Raw genomic sequence first — 15,951 nt, 5'->3', positions numbered from 1 at the left:
TGATTACAAGAGAAAAAAAATCAAACTTGTTTCGTGACAGATTACATAAAGGAAAGAGAAAAGGAAACGGTACTAACTAGTAATTACAATGAAACCAAATGGGTTGTGGGTTAGTTACTCCCAAGGCAAGGGCGAGGTTCAAACAAGGAAAGGCTTACGGTGGATACCTAGGCACCCAACAAACAATGTTAGTGTTAAAATCTGACTCTTTCTTCTTCTTCTTTACCACATACAGCTTTCTTGCTTTTGTTTTCTTTTTGTCAAAATTGGTGTACCAAACTTCAGTTGAGAAGAAACATTTTGGCTTTCAGGAGATGTGGGATTGGCGTGACATTAGAATCATCCGTTGTTTACTGCTTTCTGATCTTACGGTTTCTCCATTCTGACCAATACCAAAAGCTTTTTTTCTTCTTTTTCATTTAGTTATAGATAATATAAACGAAGAATGAACCAACCAATAAACAAACGAACTTACTTCTATAGTACTGTCTGGAGAAAACCACTTTAACAATATCCCTAGATGCACAACTGTTGGAATCATTTTGAAAACCAGCGGTATCGTAACCTGCCAAAAACCATCAGCCAAACCAACTCAGCTACTTACTTGAACACATAAGGAGAAGAGGCTGTTCAGAAAGTTATTTGATCATACCAGGCTTAGAGCGGTTGTCCCGAGGAGAAGCAAATAGAGTTTCCCCTGAAAATTTTCATAACTTTAAGCTTCTTTCTTCAAAATACCTTATATAATCTTAAATCCTACTATGTGTTTGGTCCAACGAGGAGTAAGTTGTGTTACTTACTTCGATAAGGTGAAGATTGGAGGCACGGCTAAGTAGTACAAAGGCAAACTCTCCTATCTGAGCCAGAGATATTCCAACCTGCATCAATTTGACTCGATATGGTGAATCACAGAGTATACGAAAGCAAACATGATAGATCATAATCAATGTGAGACATAATCTTTTACCAGGAGAGACGTCTTGTTGTTGTATCCAAATCCCTTGACAACGGTTGTAACTATTGTTGTCTTTATGATAATTACTAATATCACAGAGGCTAACAGTATATCCACATGAGTCCACATTAACTAGCATCCCAATGCTGGCTAGGAAAAGAGCAGCAAATAGATTCCGGATGGGTTCAATCTGCATAAAATATTAAGTATCTCAGTCAGACTATGAAATCTTTAAGGGTTTAAGATAGGAAATTTGTCAACTCACTGCTTCCTATCAATCACATTCACACCCTACCAAGTTCCCAGACTAGGATCAAACTCTGACTCTTTTTCTCTCTCACATTTGAGAACACTAAGAACAGTCGAGGGAGGAGAAAAAAAGATTCTAGATGGAAATGATTCAGCTTCAAATTAACATAATCAGGAGAAACATGTTTGGTAACATGTGGTCAAAACGTACTTGCTCCAATGTATGTTCAGCGAGATCAGTTGTGGATATCATGACCCCCGCGGCAAAAGAACCCAATTAGAGACTTAATCCCAGCTTATCACTACACTGAAATCATAAAAGACCAGTCAAAAGAACCCAATTAGAGTGAAGATACTGCACTCGGTATCATCCTTAAATTAGAGAAATGGCACCGGTTACTTGGGGCGTTTTTTTTTCTTTTTGTTTTTTTTTGGTGTGTTGGTGTGTTTTTGTTTTGGTTTATATGAAGGGATCCAGAAAATAATAATAAAACCAAGAAATTGTTATCGGAATATGTGTCAGCCACGGCGCTTTTCTATTTTAAGGAAAATAATGAGAATATTTAATGCTCTCTATCTCTCTCTCTCTCTTACCCCCGCATCGATACTATCCCGCCGCCGCTTCTCTGGGGCTATATGCTGCTCCGTCACCACAGCCACATGAGACGGCAGAAGAACGGGAAGCACACGCGGTTATGATGTCGTTCCGCGAGTTGGGAATTTTGTCGAACACGTTGTGTGCGTGTTCCCTCGGAGGAGATGAAAGACCCGAATCCCTAAAAAGTGTTATTGATGAGAGTTGTTGTCGAACGGCGAACCGGTGGTTTGTGCTGCGATTGTTGGAGTTTTGATTTTGCCAATTTCGGATTCTTTAGGATTTTGACTTTACTCTTACTGTCTACAAGCAATAATTGCATTGTTTTTGATATAGGTCGATCCGTTCAGCAGCTTTGAATTGTTTTGGTAAGCTTGAACAGTCACTCTCAATCTCTGGATTACAGTGCTTTCTTACTTACTCCATTAGTTGATATAGTTATCCATTTAGCATCCTTAGCATGTGTGCATTACCTAAGAGGAAATAATACCTTCATTCGTTTTCTTCTTAGCTCTTGTGCTTTAGTACTTATGACAGAGCAAATAATTTGAAATATCTATCTTTTCTACTTACTTATCTGATTCTGATATACTGTTCACCTTTCAAAATGAAGGTTTCCATGACTCCCAATAGACAGTCGTGTTGAACATAGGCGTGACCGAAATGAATCTCGGCGGTCAAGACAGAGGAACACTTATGGTGAGATGTTAATGCTTACAACTATGTTAATGCTTTTTGCATCAACTACAGCAAAACAATGGAAGCCGATGGTTCCAAAATCTACATTTGTTGGACCTGCTTTCACAAGGAAGCCTCCAAAGTACGAGCGTTTCATCCGTCCATCTGGGCTGCGTTTCACCAAGCCCCACGTCACTCACCCTGAACTAAAATGCACTTTCTGTCTTGAGATCATTGGAGTTAAGAAGAATCCCAACGGTCCCATGTATCCATCACTTGGTGTCATGACCAGGGGAAGAATTAAGGGGTCAAACCAATGGGAATATGGACATGAGTATTTTGTGAGAGGTCAACCTGAGCTTTTGGTGAAGATGATGGTCAAAACTGGGATGAGAAGGCAAAGCCAAAGCCAAAGCGGAAGCAGAAGCTGTGGACCGCTTGCAACACTTACGAATCTGATCAAAAGTCGTCTTGGTTTAGAACATTCACTTTCATCTGCGAAAAAACCAGATGATGGATTCTTCCAACATGATGTTATCAATCTGTCTTTAGGTATGCCCAAGTTGATTAATAAGTACACATCTTGGTGGAATTTGAAGTGCTAGCTATACCAAGCTTGCTTGAAATGCTGAAACATCCACTTATCAGTTGATATAGACAAAAGGAGTGTGAGATTTAAGGGATAGTAATGATAATATTGTTTCAACCAGTAATGATCTTTTTCACCTATCAAGTTGAAGCATGTGCAATTGGTAGAACTGGATTACTGGCTATGGGGAAGAGCAAATTGGAAACGCCCAAAGGTACACAACCAATTTGAACCCAATAGTGTGTTTGATGGTTCCTTATCTTTTTCCTCATTCCGAGTGAGTTTGGATTTCGAAATTGCATCTCACCATCCCTTTGGAAAAATCTAGGGAAGGGAGGCTGATTGATCTTGTTGCTTTTCCAGTGTAGGCATGTGAAAGGTTCATGGCAGGGAGTTTCACCAGGTTTAATCAGTAGATGTTGCTAATGAGGGGTTGAAGTGTTTGGAACTGGAAGAGGAATCCATAATTTTTGATTGGGGAATGTGTGTGGGTGTTGGCTTCAGTTCATGAATCTAAGTGTTATAGAGGCTTCTGTTGTAAGAGTGATGAGGCTATAGCTACCAGTCCATCAACATACAAGTCATATGATGTTTTACAGAAAGTGTAAAAGGTGCCTTTGTACTGAGTATTGTGAATACAAAAGAGCTGCATTTTTTTAGTTGTGAAATTTGTATGCTCATCAAACCAAACATGTCAAATATTCTGTACACGTCTCATCCGCAAGGTAAACAATTTCCAAGTGTACTCAATACATGGTAGCAACAAAAAAAATGCAATTTTTCAGCAACATGTATGTTATTTTGCAGACTATCAATCAATCATAGTCTTTTCAGAAATTTCCAATTACTAATTCAAACAAATATCAACTAGTTGAGCTCATTCAACAATTTATCAACCACATAACTATAAGTATACAACAAATAATTAAAAGAAAGATACAGAATACAAACAAAGGTTAACCAAACTTTATAACCAGAGATCAAACTGAGTTTTTGTTTTTACCTCCTCTTGTTCTTGCTTCCCAAAAGCAGAGAAAAGTAGAACAAGATACGAAAGAAGAAGCCCCAAGCGACAGTAACCCACAAGCAATTCCATTTGGTGAGATCCGTAACGCCTTGCTGCTGCAAAATGTCATATCCTGTGGTCAAGCAAGTGGAGCTAGTGATCCTCATCCCAAGTGATTTACTCATCGTTGCTAGAAGCCTAACTTTCATCCCCCGAGGCACAGCGACGAGAGGTGTGTTATCAAATATCTGAACTCCTCTAACGAAACACTTTGTAGGGTCACCAAATTCGTTTAGGAGCACAGCTTCGTAAGGGTACTTGACTAATGAGATGTAATGGAACCAAATCCAGTATCCAGGGATTCTATCTCGGTTGATGAAGAACCCACTGAACAGCAAGAAATAGGCCAAGATGGCTACCACAATAGTGTAACCAAGCATTACATGTGGAACAACGCCAGACAAGAAGGTGACGAATGAGCTTCCTGCCCAGAAAGAGGCTAAGATGACTAGGAAGTAAAAGAGGAAACCAATGAGACCTCCATCTAAGCCCACGCCCCAAAACGTGATTGCTGCGAAAGCAAGCGAAAGGATGATCAAGGAAGGGAGGGCAACAAGAGAGTGGGAAAGCACATAGGAGGATCTTCGGTAAGCGTTGTAAGCGGTTTCTCTCATGAAAATGAAACGTTCTTGGAGGAAAACGGGAAGAGCATCTGCGCAGGTGTAGAATGTTGTGGACATTGCAAAGGCAAAGCATCCGAGACGCTCTTGGACTCCTTTAGGGGAGTTATCTAGCTGCCAAAACATGGTAGCTAAAATGAAACCAGTGACTAGGACAGCTCCTAGACGTATCCCGAACAGTTCAGGCTGTCTGCGAGAATTAGTCATGGAACGTTTGGCTAGAACCGCGAGTTCGACCCAAAACGGGTTTGCGAATGTTGGAATGGTGGAACCAGGGTTCGAGCCAGAGTCAGGGTTGGTTGTGTTCGCTCCAGAGACGAGCTTCCCTTTGGAGATGCTTGCACTGATGGCTTCTTTTAAGGACAGACCAGTCTGAGTTCTTGGCTCTGCTTTCCTCTGTCTGAAACCTTTGTTGAACTCAACTAAACTTCTTGTTCCACCAGCTGATCCTTCCAGCTCACGGATCAAATCCAAAGCGAACTCAGTACGGTTCTCATGTTCTGGAATCGGGTGGCCGAACTCAGCGAAAAACCCAGGTAGCATCGCAGGGGAACCGCTGAAAACGGTTTGACCACGGGACAAGAAAAGAAGACGATCAAGCAATCGAAGAAGACGGTAACTAGGTTGATGAAGAGTCATGATCACCATGCTTCCACTCTGAGCGATTCTTTTGAGAACCTTGATCACACTAAGTGCACTCGTCGAGTCCAAACCAGAGGTCGGTTCATCGAGAAAAAGCAGAATCGGATCATGGATGATATCAATCCCAATTGAAACTCTCCGTCGTTCTCCACCAGAGATACCACGGTGGCCTTCATCTCCAATCACCGTGTTAGCAGCGTTTCTGAGTCCTAACTGATCAATCAAAGCTTGAACGCGAAGACTCTTCTTGGATTTGGAAAGGCTTCGAGGGAGACGAAACTCGGCTGCGAACATTAAGGTTTCTTCAACTGTAAGCATAGGGAAGAGAAGATCGTCTTGCATCACGTAAGCTGAGATGGCTTTTTGCATCTTCGAGTTGAGGACTTCTCCGTTTAGAGTAACGTTTCCTTTTAAGCTTCCTTTAGCGATACGGTTCGCTAACGCATCGATCAGTGTTGATTTGCCTGAGCCACTTGCTCCCATCACAGCTACTATCTCTCCGTCTCTAGCTTCACCGGAGATTCCGTTGAGGATCGTCTTCGTCTTGGAAGAGAAGAGACCCTCTGACGAAGGAGCTCCGGGATCAGAACTGCGTCTCCACGTGAACTTCCGGCGAACTTTGACGCTGTAAGTGAGATCGGTGAACGAGAGAACGAACGGTACGGATTGGTCCGGCGAGGTGAGATCCACATCGACGTGGTGCTGGTCATGATGACCGCCACGACGCGTCGTGTCGCCGACGTTTTGCAAGAGCTGTGCGAACGTTGGAGAAGACGACGCGCGGCCTGAGACACCGTTAAACTCCGGTGTGAAGAACGGTGACGTCATGTTGTCGTCTGCTGCTACCACACGAGACATTCTTTTTGGGTTTCTTTCTCGTGATTGTGAAGCGGGAAAATATCTAACGGCGTTAAACTACCGTAGTTAGCTTAGCAGGAGAAGAGAAGAGGAAACAAGAGTTATAACCAACGTTTTAATTTCTATTTCTATTTATAGATAAATTTCTCAATGTGGTTGGGCTGTGTTAACATGCCTTTGTTTTTTATTTTATAAGGATTAATTTGATGAAAAAAACAAAAAGTATGAGAAGAGTCAAAGTCACAAATGCTGATGCTTAATGTAGATGAACCTCCAAACCTAAACACAAGTAAAAAGTGTAAAACACAAAAAAAGCCACATGTCCGTTTCTGTTTCTTTAAAATGTTTTCGTATAGAATTTAAATATATTTTTTTAGGCCACCCTTGCCAAATTTAGGCCACCGTTCCCCCACCCACCTTTATACTCAACAAAATCAAGTTACAATGTGTAAAAGTTGAAACAGTTTCAAGACACCTCGTATGATAATCTTATATATAAACTTACTAATTAGGTGCGACTTTTTTTAAGTTTTATAGGTAAGCCAAAAAACAATAAAACGCCATCTTTCTTTGCCTTGTCCAGACTAGAACACTTGCTGCTTCGATGAAACAGTTATTGTCACTATTAAGAAGATCATCAATTACTCGGGTAAGAAACTTCTTTAACCTTTATAGCTGGTCGCAACCATAGTCATCTAAAGCCATGATCCAGAGGATTCACAACTCTCCAACTATCCATCATTTACAACAACCCTTTCATTCTAGAAGAAACAAATGACATAAAAACCAAATACCGAAGAAATAGAAAAAGGTACAAGCGTATGAACATATCCAACGGTTTTGCTATAGACAAACCCACCAATCCAACCGCATCATAACCCACAATACCAGTCCAACCGCATCATAACTCCCAATACCAATCCAACCCATATATGAGACCGACTGACCATTCAAGCTGAAAAATCAGGTTCCATCGCCTGTCTGATAGCTGACATGTCGAACTTGAAACTTCTGAAACTGCTTTCAGGTAGTATGTCCTGAGGATGGTCGACTTCAGGCCTTGTATTGTGGCTTTCCATTGAGGCTGTCCTGAGTTCAGGCTTTGTATTGTGGCTTTCCACTGTTGTTGTTGTCGTCTTGAGTTCAGCTTTTCTACTGTAGCTTTCTATTGTTGTTGTCTTGACTTCAGGTTTCCTATTGTGGCTTTCCACTGTTGCTGTCCCGTTCCCTCCAACACTAGTCCTTGCATTCCACACGCAGAGTGCTGTACAAAGCATATGAAATCAGATCTCTGCCAAAAAATCTCTTTTAATGAATGCTTGGCGAAAAAGACATCAAACCTTTAAGGGGCTTGTTAGGTCTTCGTGCTACAGGTGACGGATGTTTTAGTATCCACGACTTCAACGACCTGCACAAGTTTGTATCTATTGTTATGCACCAATAACGAAAACCACCCAGAAATCTATGTGAATAAATAGAGAGCCACTACTCACGAAAGAAAGGGTGCCACCATGTACAGTTTGAGACCAGAAACTCCATGAGTTATCACCTCATTACTTGCTGGCTGTAGATGATCAAGCCGGTGCCATGCAATTTCCTACAAGTATTCCACAACAAATAAACATCAGAGACTCATACAGACGCAGACAAGATCACACTCACAAGGTCAATTGTTAGATACACACACTGATTTCCTTCTTTGTTTGTGGTGCAAAAAGTGTATCCTCTGTCACCCCAGCAACTATGTATAGTCGTACTCTTTGCTGCCTGAATACAAACTCTATATATTCTTCTTTCTTGAGTAGCTTTGAGACATCAAATCCAGTTTCCTCTAAGACCTGTTTTAGGTATGGAAGAACAGTACATAAGATAGACAGCCAAAACATGTTTGACAAAATATTCAATTTTTCACTATCAACCCATAATCCAGGTCTATACAAACAATGAGCAGCAGAAATACAGCATGTGAAATGCTAACTGCACCGGGAGAATAGCACTATAGAAATACAAGTAAACCTTTTGAGCTTTGACCATTTCTATACCAATGAGATCGTAAAAAGATACAGAGCATATACAGTTGACCATTGACAGCAGCACTATTCTCGTTAGCAATAGATCCTGTCTACTGGTGACCTAAGAACATTTCCTTCCTCAATTATATTTGCCCACGTAGGAAAATCTATTTCCAGTACCTAGGGTTTATGTGCTATAACGAAACTGTTAAACTAGTGTGAAAATAAGATACCCTGTTGTCCAGAGCAGAAGATATAAGAGAGGTTATCTTTGCTTTATATCACCTCAGTCATCTATACTTGAAAAAATTCATGCGCACATTAGATCTTACCCCATAAGCTCTAATTACATAGTATTTTAATATGCACTTATGATCAATGAGTGGCGGTTGTTGGAGCTATCACGAACCACACAAGAGACGGGAATACAATAAAATGGATACTAACCTCACGAATGGCACAAGCATCGTCTTCTTCATCCTTGCTCTTCTTCCCGCGGGGAAAGCTCCAGCTCGATCCTTTCCAGCCCTTCACCAACAAGCACTGCAGGTAACAAAAGATACCCAAACAAAAGAAAAAGGTAAGCATGAAGAAACAAGTAAACAAAAAATGTAATTAGAAAAAAGTATCTGGAAACATAATTATCAATCTAACCCGTTCATAAGTCTCATCCAGGATAATAGCTCCAGTGACAGGAACTCGACACTTGTAAGAAGTGAAGTCTTTGAAAATGTCATCAATATGAGTAACATAAGGTCTCAACACATCACAGCTGTTGAATACTAAGCCAAGTCAAGGAAATAAAGATCCAGAAGAGAACAATAGCAAATACAGAAAGAAGTCCAGCATCTGATTTTTAAAATTATGCATATGAGATCATAAACGAGAATTGTACTAAACGAATTCAAGAAAGGATACAGAGGGAAGTAAACTCTTTCAAAGACAAGGACTTGAGCTTAGGGTCATTCTCTACAGCATTATCTTCATAGTACCAATAAGCATACTCCACCAGAAACAAAATTCTCTCGAAAGACTGTTGATCTTCTTCAGGGACGTTCAAAACGAATCGACTGAAAACCAAAAAAGCCATCACAGTTACCCAAATCAATTTCGAGCCCATCGCTGGAACAATTGAAAAGAAAAAAAAAAGAAACACTGGATTGATTTGATAAGATTACCTGCAAAGATCATCGAGAAGTTCCTTGGAAGGAAGGCAATTACCGATGTTCTTCGATGAACTTGATGATCGATGGAGCCCCGACATTTTTTTTTTTCCGCGTCTTCTAGTAGTGAGTGAATTCTTCGTGCCTTTATTAAAACCCTAATACTGGATGAGAGGAGGAGCTATCTCTACCTCTATCTCTATCTCTATCTCTATCTATATATATCTATATAATATATATATACTGTAGCTAGCTATAAGCTTTTGATATCGATGGGAGGTGGTGGATGGTCTCGTCGGTGAATCTGATCGCTCCGAAGAAGAGAATCTGAAAGAGCGACGAGACGACGATTGATGATTGTGTGTATCTTGAAAATGGTGGGCCCTTCTTCGGCCCTTTATAGCTGATGGAAGTAAAGTGCGCTGCTGCTTGCTGCCGTGTGTCAAATTATCCGAGATCCGATCCATGTTTCCATTGGGTTTCTTAAAAATTATTCATTTGTCTCCCATAGAAATTGATTTTTTTTTTTTTTTTTTTATAATGAATTATATTTATACGCATTCAAATTTTAATATTAAGATGACATTTCTTCAACTATGAAAAACCAATTAAACAAACTTTTTTTTTCCATTGGGTGTTCTTGTAACTGCAAGGAGATTATTTGTATTAACATCTTTTTTCTTTATCTTGATGAAATTTCACATTTAACTAAATACATAAATTCAATCATCTATGTTCAATTTTAACAATTACATATTATGAAGAAAAAAAAAATCGCCAAAGAAAACAACTACTTAATTGCTTTGAAATTGAACAAACTATTTCTAAATTTAAGGTTTATTAACATTCATTAACCCTTTTTTTTTCTTTTTACCTAGATAAAAAAATTTGCATTTCATTTTAATAAAATACATAAATTTCCGATCATCTAATTTTCTCAATTTTAAGTTTTTTTTGTTTGGATTAAAAATTTTCATATATTTAAAAGTTATTACACATTTTAAAAAAACAATGATTAGTAAGTTTAAATATATTTTTTTTATTGATTAATTCACATTTTGTAGGAGAAGTAAATAATATTTTAATCGCCTGCAACTGCAAAAACGTCAAAGTTTATCACCGAGTAAAAAACTTTGACCGTGGCCGAGAGAGAGAGAGATAGAGTTGTCTCATTTTCAGTAATTCACAAAAATTGGTACTATTCGCTCCCCGAGGAGATTTATTCGCCGCACCGGAGAAGATCGAATAATAGAACATGTCGTGGCTGCGAACGGCCGTCAATAAGGCGGTGGAGGTCGGAAACCGCAAAAACATCACCCGAACCGTCAAGAACTATGCTGACTCCGTCGTCCAGCAGGCTGGCCAAGCCGTCGCTGAAGGAGCCAGACTCTTCCAAGACCGCATTGTAAATTTCTCATTTCCTTTTACTTATTCCCCTTTCTATTTGGTATTTAGGTCTAATACCTCTAGATTCTAGTTTTGATTATCATTTTCACCCTATTTATGAACTTTTATTATAGTGCAGTTGTTACATTTGCATTACTTTAGCTACTACATGAATAATCGGGATTGCAAACTTTTACAGGGTGTTGGGGCCTTCAAGAGTGTTAGTCAGACGATTCAGAGATTGGAAGAAGCTGCAGTCTCATATAGAGGTCATGAAAGGGCATTGCTGATTACTAGATGGTTAAATGTTCTCAAGGAGATTGATAGAGCTACTCAAAGTTCTGTAAAGGATAAACAGATGAGCTCAGAGGAACCACTTGCTTCTGATGAAGCAAAGAGACGTGAATGGGTAATTTTTTTTGTATTCCTTTAAGACGATAGGAAGATGTTTGCAAAGAAGTCTACAGTTCTCCCGCTTCCTAAATATCAAGAATACTCTTCTGCTTTTAATTTCATATGTTGTATTTATGACCTTTTTCCAATTCAGAAGATCCCTTTCCCTGTGTAGGTTTTGTATTACGACCCAGATATAGGTGGTGAGCCACTTAATTTCCGTGATGTTTTTCTGCAAAGTCAAGCTCTGGAGGGCATCGTTCTGTCCATGGTATTCTTTTGCAGCTTGAACGTTATCTTTTGGTGGCTATCTGATAAGTAGTAACAGTCAGTACCCACCCTTTCTCTAAAATCTCCTTTAGTTTGGAACTTAAAGATATATAGGTAAAGGGTGGACTTGTAGGAACCTGAGAGATGCAGCATCATTGATTTGATTTCACAGTGTTAATTCGAGATAATGAAATATAAAGAAAATGTATAGCTTGGCAAAAAGAAAGTAAGGAACAAAAACCAGCTTAAGTAGTCTCTTGTATGTTCTGAGAACCTGTCATTTATCTTGTTTCTCGGAATGTTTTGCATATGTTACTATACTTATATTACTGGGATATGTGAAAATCTGTACCGTCTATGGGGTTAAAGGTTTGGTTGTTCTATTACAGATTATTGAACCACCACATGACGAAGAGATTACTCTACTCTTGGAGATGTTTGGGTGAGTCGGTATTCCAAATTGCATTGCCAAAATTTGGCTTCCAAAAAGAGTCTTAGACTTTTTCTTGGAAAAACCGACACAGTCTATTGCTATTTCATACCTAATGCGATTATTCATAGATCTTACATTGTTTTCAGGCTTTGTCTGAATGGAGGAAAGGAAGTTCATGATGCTATAGTTAGCAGTATGCAGGATCTTGCTACGGTATTTTCGAGTTACAAGGATGAAGTGTTGGTAACCGCTTGATCATTAAGCATTATGTTAATTTATGGGTGTTTGGATTCCTCCTAACTTGTGTATTATTCTATGTTGCTTGGGCTGCTCTTGGACAGGTTAAGCAGGACGAATTGCTTCAGTTTGCCCAAAATGCCATCACAGGTTTGAAGATTAATGCTGAATTGCTGAGGTGAGAAATGAAGATATTGATGTGCTTTTTTGCTCTCGTTTCTCTTCATGAATGAATGAATGAATGATTCATAGGGCATTGTTCATCTTCCATCAATTTTAATTGAATTCATGTTTTCAGAATTGATGCTGAAGCTTCTGATCTGAGAAAAAAACTCGAAAAGATAAATGCCTCTCAAATTCCACAGCAGAGTGAAGAGAAGGAACTTAAAGAGGCACCTTTAACAATAGAGGTGAGAGTACAGCATTATCTCCAAACCCTTTTTTTCTCCCTTAGCCCATTTAGATAGTTCCATTTTATAGACTTCTTATTTTGCAGGCTTTTAAAGAAACGCTTGCGAAGATTCGTCTTTGCTCCAGACTAGAAGGTCTTCTAGTTAGAAAGAGACAGCTAAGCAACGGTGATTCTCCAGATATACATGCTCAGAAAGTAAGTCTGTGAACTTTATAGTCTCAAATTATATATGTTAATTGGTATCGTACTTATCATCTTCTTCTACTTGTTTGTGCTGATAGGGAATGTTAAATGTATTCAATGAGAGCATATCATTTCTTGACTTCTGAAGGAGAATGTTTATTATGGAAAATAAAAGATATTTTTTCTTTGAACCAGGTCGACAAGCTCAAGGTGTTATTAGAATCTTTAGCAAATTCAACTTCCAAAGCCGAGAAGCGAATATCAGAGAACAGGTTAGACTTCTTATCGACTCCAGTTAGTTTTTTTTTTCTGCAATTAAGACTTTTTTTGTGGTTGAATTTTGATCTGACATGGTAAATTCACCAGACCAGAAGATAGGTTTTAAGTCTCGTACTCTTTGTGTACTATATGCGTGTTCAGCAAATACAGTGGAGACAAAGTGCAATTAATTCCTCATCTATTTTCTGATTAACTATAACATATGCATATCAAATATGAATTATAGGACCGCAAGACAATGCTGAGCCTCATCAAAGCTTGTCTTGTTACCACTTAGTGCTATTGAACGAATGATTAGTCTGTGGAAGTAAAAATACCATCTATGGATACCAATTGTCCATTTTCTCTTTTCGCAGACTTCAGAAAGAGGAGGCACTAAAAGCTCGTGTGGTGAAAGCAAATGAAACCGGTCAAAAGGAAAAGGTCTTTGTCTCCCGCTTTTTAATTTCTTCTTTTGATTATTGACTGCAAAACAAACACTAATAGTTGCAGCATTCTTTGGCATGTTCATCAGCTCCCAGTATTAAGGTTCTTTGCTATGATTTATTGTGTATAGGAATTGGGTGCAGAAATTGAACAACTTGAGAAACAAAGAGATGAGCTGGAAGCCGAACTGAAGAGGGTAACTGAATCTTCTCTATTAAATTGGTTTCTTGTTTTATTCTGGAGGTTTACAAACACACGCTTAAAACAGACGAAATTTTTTTCTTTTCCTCTTGACTTAATTGTATGAATGTAAGCTCATCATGCTGTTGAATTGAAATATAAATGTCATATGATTCTATGTATTTCGCTATGATTATTGTGGTACGGAAGGTATATCAATGAATATTCTCCATGTAGGTAAATATATCATTAGCTGCTGCTCAAGCGCGGTTCCGTAATGCAACAGAGGAGAGGGATCAATTTGGTGAAGCCAACAATCAGATAATCGCTCACCTGAAAACAAAGGTGGCATATTCTTATAGATGAGTAGCTCTTATGCTTAACAATATCAACGTGAAATAATTTGCTTATGCTGATTCTGCATGTAGGACGATGACCTGTCTAAATCAGTTGTAGCTTGTAAGAAAGAAGCAGAAGTTATTAAGACGTGGATTAATTTTCTTGAGGATACATGGCTTCTTCAATGCTCATATACCGAAACGAAGGATAAACAGACTTTGTATTCTATCTACTCTCATCTGCTTCTCTCAATACATCTTGCTTTGCTGCACGGCCACAATAATTAATCCATTGAATGCATGTCTTAGGGACGAATTGGAGAAGCATGAGGATTATTTCTCAGATGTTGCCTTTAATACACTTTCTGTATACAAGGTAACCTCTGTACTTTGATCTAGTAATTGGTATATGACAGAACTAACACAAAAATTCATATTGTGCAGAAGGAGGTGGCACCTTTAATCAGTCGTATAGAAAATTATGTGGAAAATCTGAAGAATTTGGGTCCTGGGTAATAATTTCCTCTTGTTGAATTGAATTGTTCGATTACATTACTTGGTGTCTGACTAATAAGACTAGTTGGAGTGTAACTGTACCTAGCAGTAGTGGTGACATTTTCGCATGTGGTGGTGGTGACAGGTCGGAGAAGCCGCCAAATGCTGATCAGGGGGACAATCAGGTTTCAAACCCGAGGAAAATTCTGGAGCAGGAGTATATAGACTATGAGACCAAGGTAAGAATCGCTGCTTAGTAGGTCGTTTTCATTCAGACCCAATGACTGGAACCAAATTCGACTCTGCATGGTTGTGCTATATTTTTTCTCTTTGTTCGGTTGCTCGTCCTTGTCGCTGATTTGGTTTTATCAGATCATTACGACCTTCAGCATTGTCGACAACATGAAAGAGCAATTCCAGGTTCTCCAGAGCAAACTGCAAAAGTGAGTGGAAACATAACTAACTCTTTGACCTTTTAGCAATCCTAAGTTTTGAAACCCTTTTGAAATCCGACATGATTCCAGAAAGGAAGACCGGCGTGTGAAAGAGCTATTTGATGACATGGAGAAAATGAGGCAGCAATTTGAATCCATAGCGAGGCCAATGTTAGAGATAGAGATTCCATCACCTAAAAGCAGTGCTTCATCACCCAAATCTCCCAAGCCCAGCAGTGGCATGGATGCTCCAACTGAATCTACTCTGTCCCAAAAGTCAGAGTTGAGCAAACCGCCTGAGGCACCAAAAACTACCGCCGGATCCAGTCAGGAATTTAACCCAGAAGCCGAACTAGCCGAGCTTGAATCTGAATTTGGTAAGGTGGCACGTGATTACTCTGCAGATGAGGTTGATGGATGGGAATTTGATGAACTTGAGAAAGAGCTGCAGTAGTAAGTAGTCCAGCGACTCGAATAATATGATCATCACATGCATACTATACGAGCATGTCCACCACATACACTGTTATGTTTTTTCTTGTACCTTTTTCTTTTGCCGCGTAACTCCAAAGTTCATTCGCTAATCTGTATGGTACCTGCCTGTTGAGTGTGTTGTATGTTTACTTGGAACAAATAAAAAGCAAACGTAATTAAAACTGTGTTAACCTTTTTGAAACTTCTGACTCGGCATGTCAAGTGGACCTGACCTGCCTTGCTAGCCTCACTACGGAATTTGCAATGTCTTACTCACAATGAATCGTCTATCAAGAGAATCCATTCCTAGTTGTTTTCTGCATGTCGTTCTAACATTTTCCTTCTATATGGGAATCTAAATTTGTACTATGGGACCATCAAAGACGGATTATATAATCAAAGCTTGTCTTGATATGCCTCTTAGAGGTATGGAGCGGATATATTAGATCTCCAATTGTCTTTTGGCAGACTTGAGAAAACGTTAGGTATCAAAAAGCAAGTGTGGGTGAAAAGGAAAAGTCCTTTTCTCAGGCTTTTTAAATAATTATGACATATATAATGCCAAAAGTTTAACTAGATTATTT

At 39.1% G+C, this 15,951-nt stretch overlaps 2 protein-coding genes, 2 long non-coding RNA genes and 2 pseudogenes across 8 annotated transcripts; 2 read left to right on the top strand and 4 right to left on the bottom strand.

Moving 5' to 3' along the window:
• Positions 1-244: 244 nt before the first annotated feature.
• Positions 245-1,935, bottom strand: LOC104735364 (K(+) efflux antiporter 6-like; annotated as a pseudogene). The gene is made up of 7 exons (XR_015577649.1): positions 1,799-1,935; positions 1,416-1,511; positions 968-1,145; positions 801-878; positions 653-697; positions 476-565; positions 245-399 (listed from the first exon to the last, which is right to left on the bottom strand). The product of XR_015577649.1 is annotated as a K(+) efflux antiporter 6-like (transcript).
• LOC104735365 (uncharacterized) lies at positions 1,757-3,725 on the top strand. Of its 2 annotated transcripts, XR_015577651.1 has the most exons (4): positions 1,757-2,027; positions 2,136-2,167; positions 2,413-3,280; positions 3,430-3,725. It is a non-coding gene; the product is annotated as an uncharacterized LOC104735365 (long non-coding RNA). The 2 variants fall into 2 exon arrangements; XR_015577650.1 differs by lacking the exon at positions 1,757-2,027 and having other exon boundaries at positions 2,028-2,167.
• Positions 3,726-3,843: 118 nt separating this feature from the next.
• Positions 3,844-6,427, bottom strand: LOC104735363 (ABC transporter G family member 6 pseudogene; annotated as a pseudogene). Its single transcript, XR_015577648.1, has one exon. The product of XR_015577648.1 is annotated as an ABC transporter G family member 6 pseudogene (transcript).
• Positions 6,428-6,799: 372 nt separating this feature from the next.
• LOC104735362 (mRNA-decapping enzyme subunit 2) lies at positions 6,800-9,997 on the bottom strand. Of its 2 annotated transcripts, XR_015577647.1 has the most exons (9): positions 9,443-9,972; positions 9,183-9,334; positions 8,919-9,046; positions 8,712-8,807; positions 7,938-8,090; positions 7,746-7,849; positions 7,593-7,660; positions 6,920-7,516; positions 6,800-6,874 (listed from the first exon to the last, which is right to left on the bottom strand). XR_015577647.1 is itself a non-coding variant. In XM_010455134.3 (8 exons), the coding sequence occupies exons 1-8, from the start codon at positions 9,526-9,528 to the stop codon at positions 7,203-7,205; spliced, it is 1,101 nt and encodes a 366-aa protein (XP_010453436.1). In that variant the 5' UTR covers positions 9,529-9,997; the 3' UTR covers positions 6,894-7,202. The 2 variants fall into 2 exon arrangements, 1 of the variants encoding a protein (XP_010453436.1); XM_010455134.3 differs by lacking the exon at positions 6,800-6,874 and having other exon boundaries at positions 6,894-7,516; positions 9,443-9,997.
• A 483-nt stretch (positions 9,998-10,480) lies between these two features.
• Positions 10,481-15,549, top strand: LOC104735361 (uncharacterized). The gene is made up of 18 exons (XM_010455133.2): positions 10,481-10,832; positions 11,013-11,222; positions 11,382-11,477; positions 11,866-11,918; positions 12,056-12,152; positions 12,251-12,324; positions 12,445-12,556; positions 12,643-12,753; positions 12,937-13,013; positions 13,377-13,443; positions 13,577-13,642; positions 13,864-13,971; positions 14,055-14,185; positions 14,274-14,340; positions 14,409-14,476; positions 14,605-14,698; positions 14,832-14,902; positions 14,984-15,549. The coding sequence occupies exons 1-18, from the start codon at positions 10,683-10,685 to the stop codon at positions 15,345-15,347; spliced, it is 2,016 nt and encodes a 671-aa protein (XP_010453435.2). The 5' UTR covers positions 10,481-10,682; the 3' UTR covers positions 15,348-15,549.
• LOC147929223 (uncharacterized) lies at positions 14,465-15,777 on the bottom strand. The gene is made up of 2 exons (XR_015577646.1): positions 15,560-15,777; positions 14,465-15,478 (listed from the first exon to the last, which is right to left on the bottom strand). It is a non-coding gene; the product is annotated as an uncharacterized LOC147929223 (long non-coding RNA).
• Positions 15,778-15,951: the final 174 nt, after the last annotated feature.

This window comes from Camelina sativa, chromosome 13 (genome assembly GCF_030686135.1).
Source record: "Camelina sativa cultivar CO46 ecotype springtype chromosome 13, ASM3068613v1".
NCBI classification, from domain to species: Eukaryota; Viridiplantae; Streptophyta; class Magnoliopsida; order Brassicales; family Brassicaceae; genus Camelina; species Camelina sativa.
This window is presented reverse-complemented; position numbering and strand designations above follow the sequence as displayed.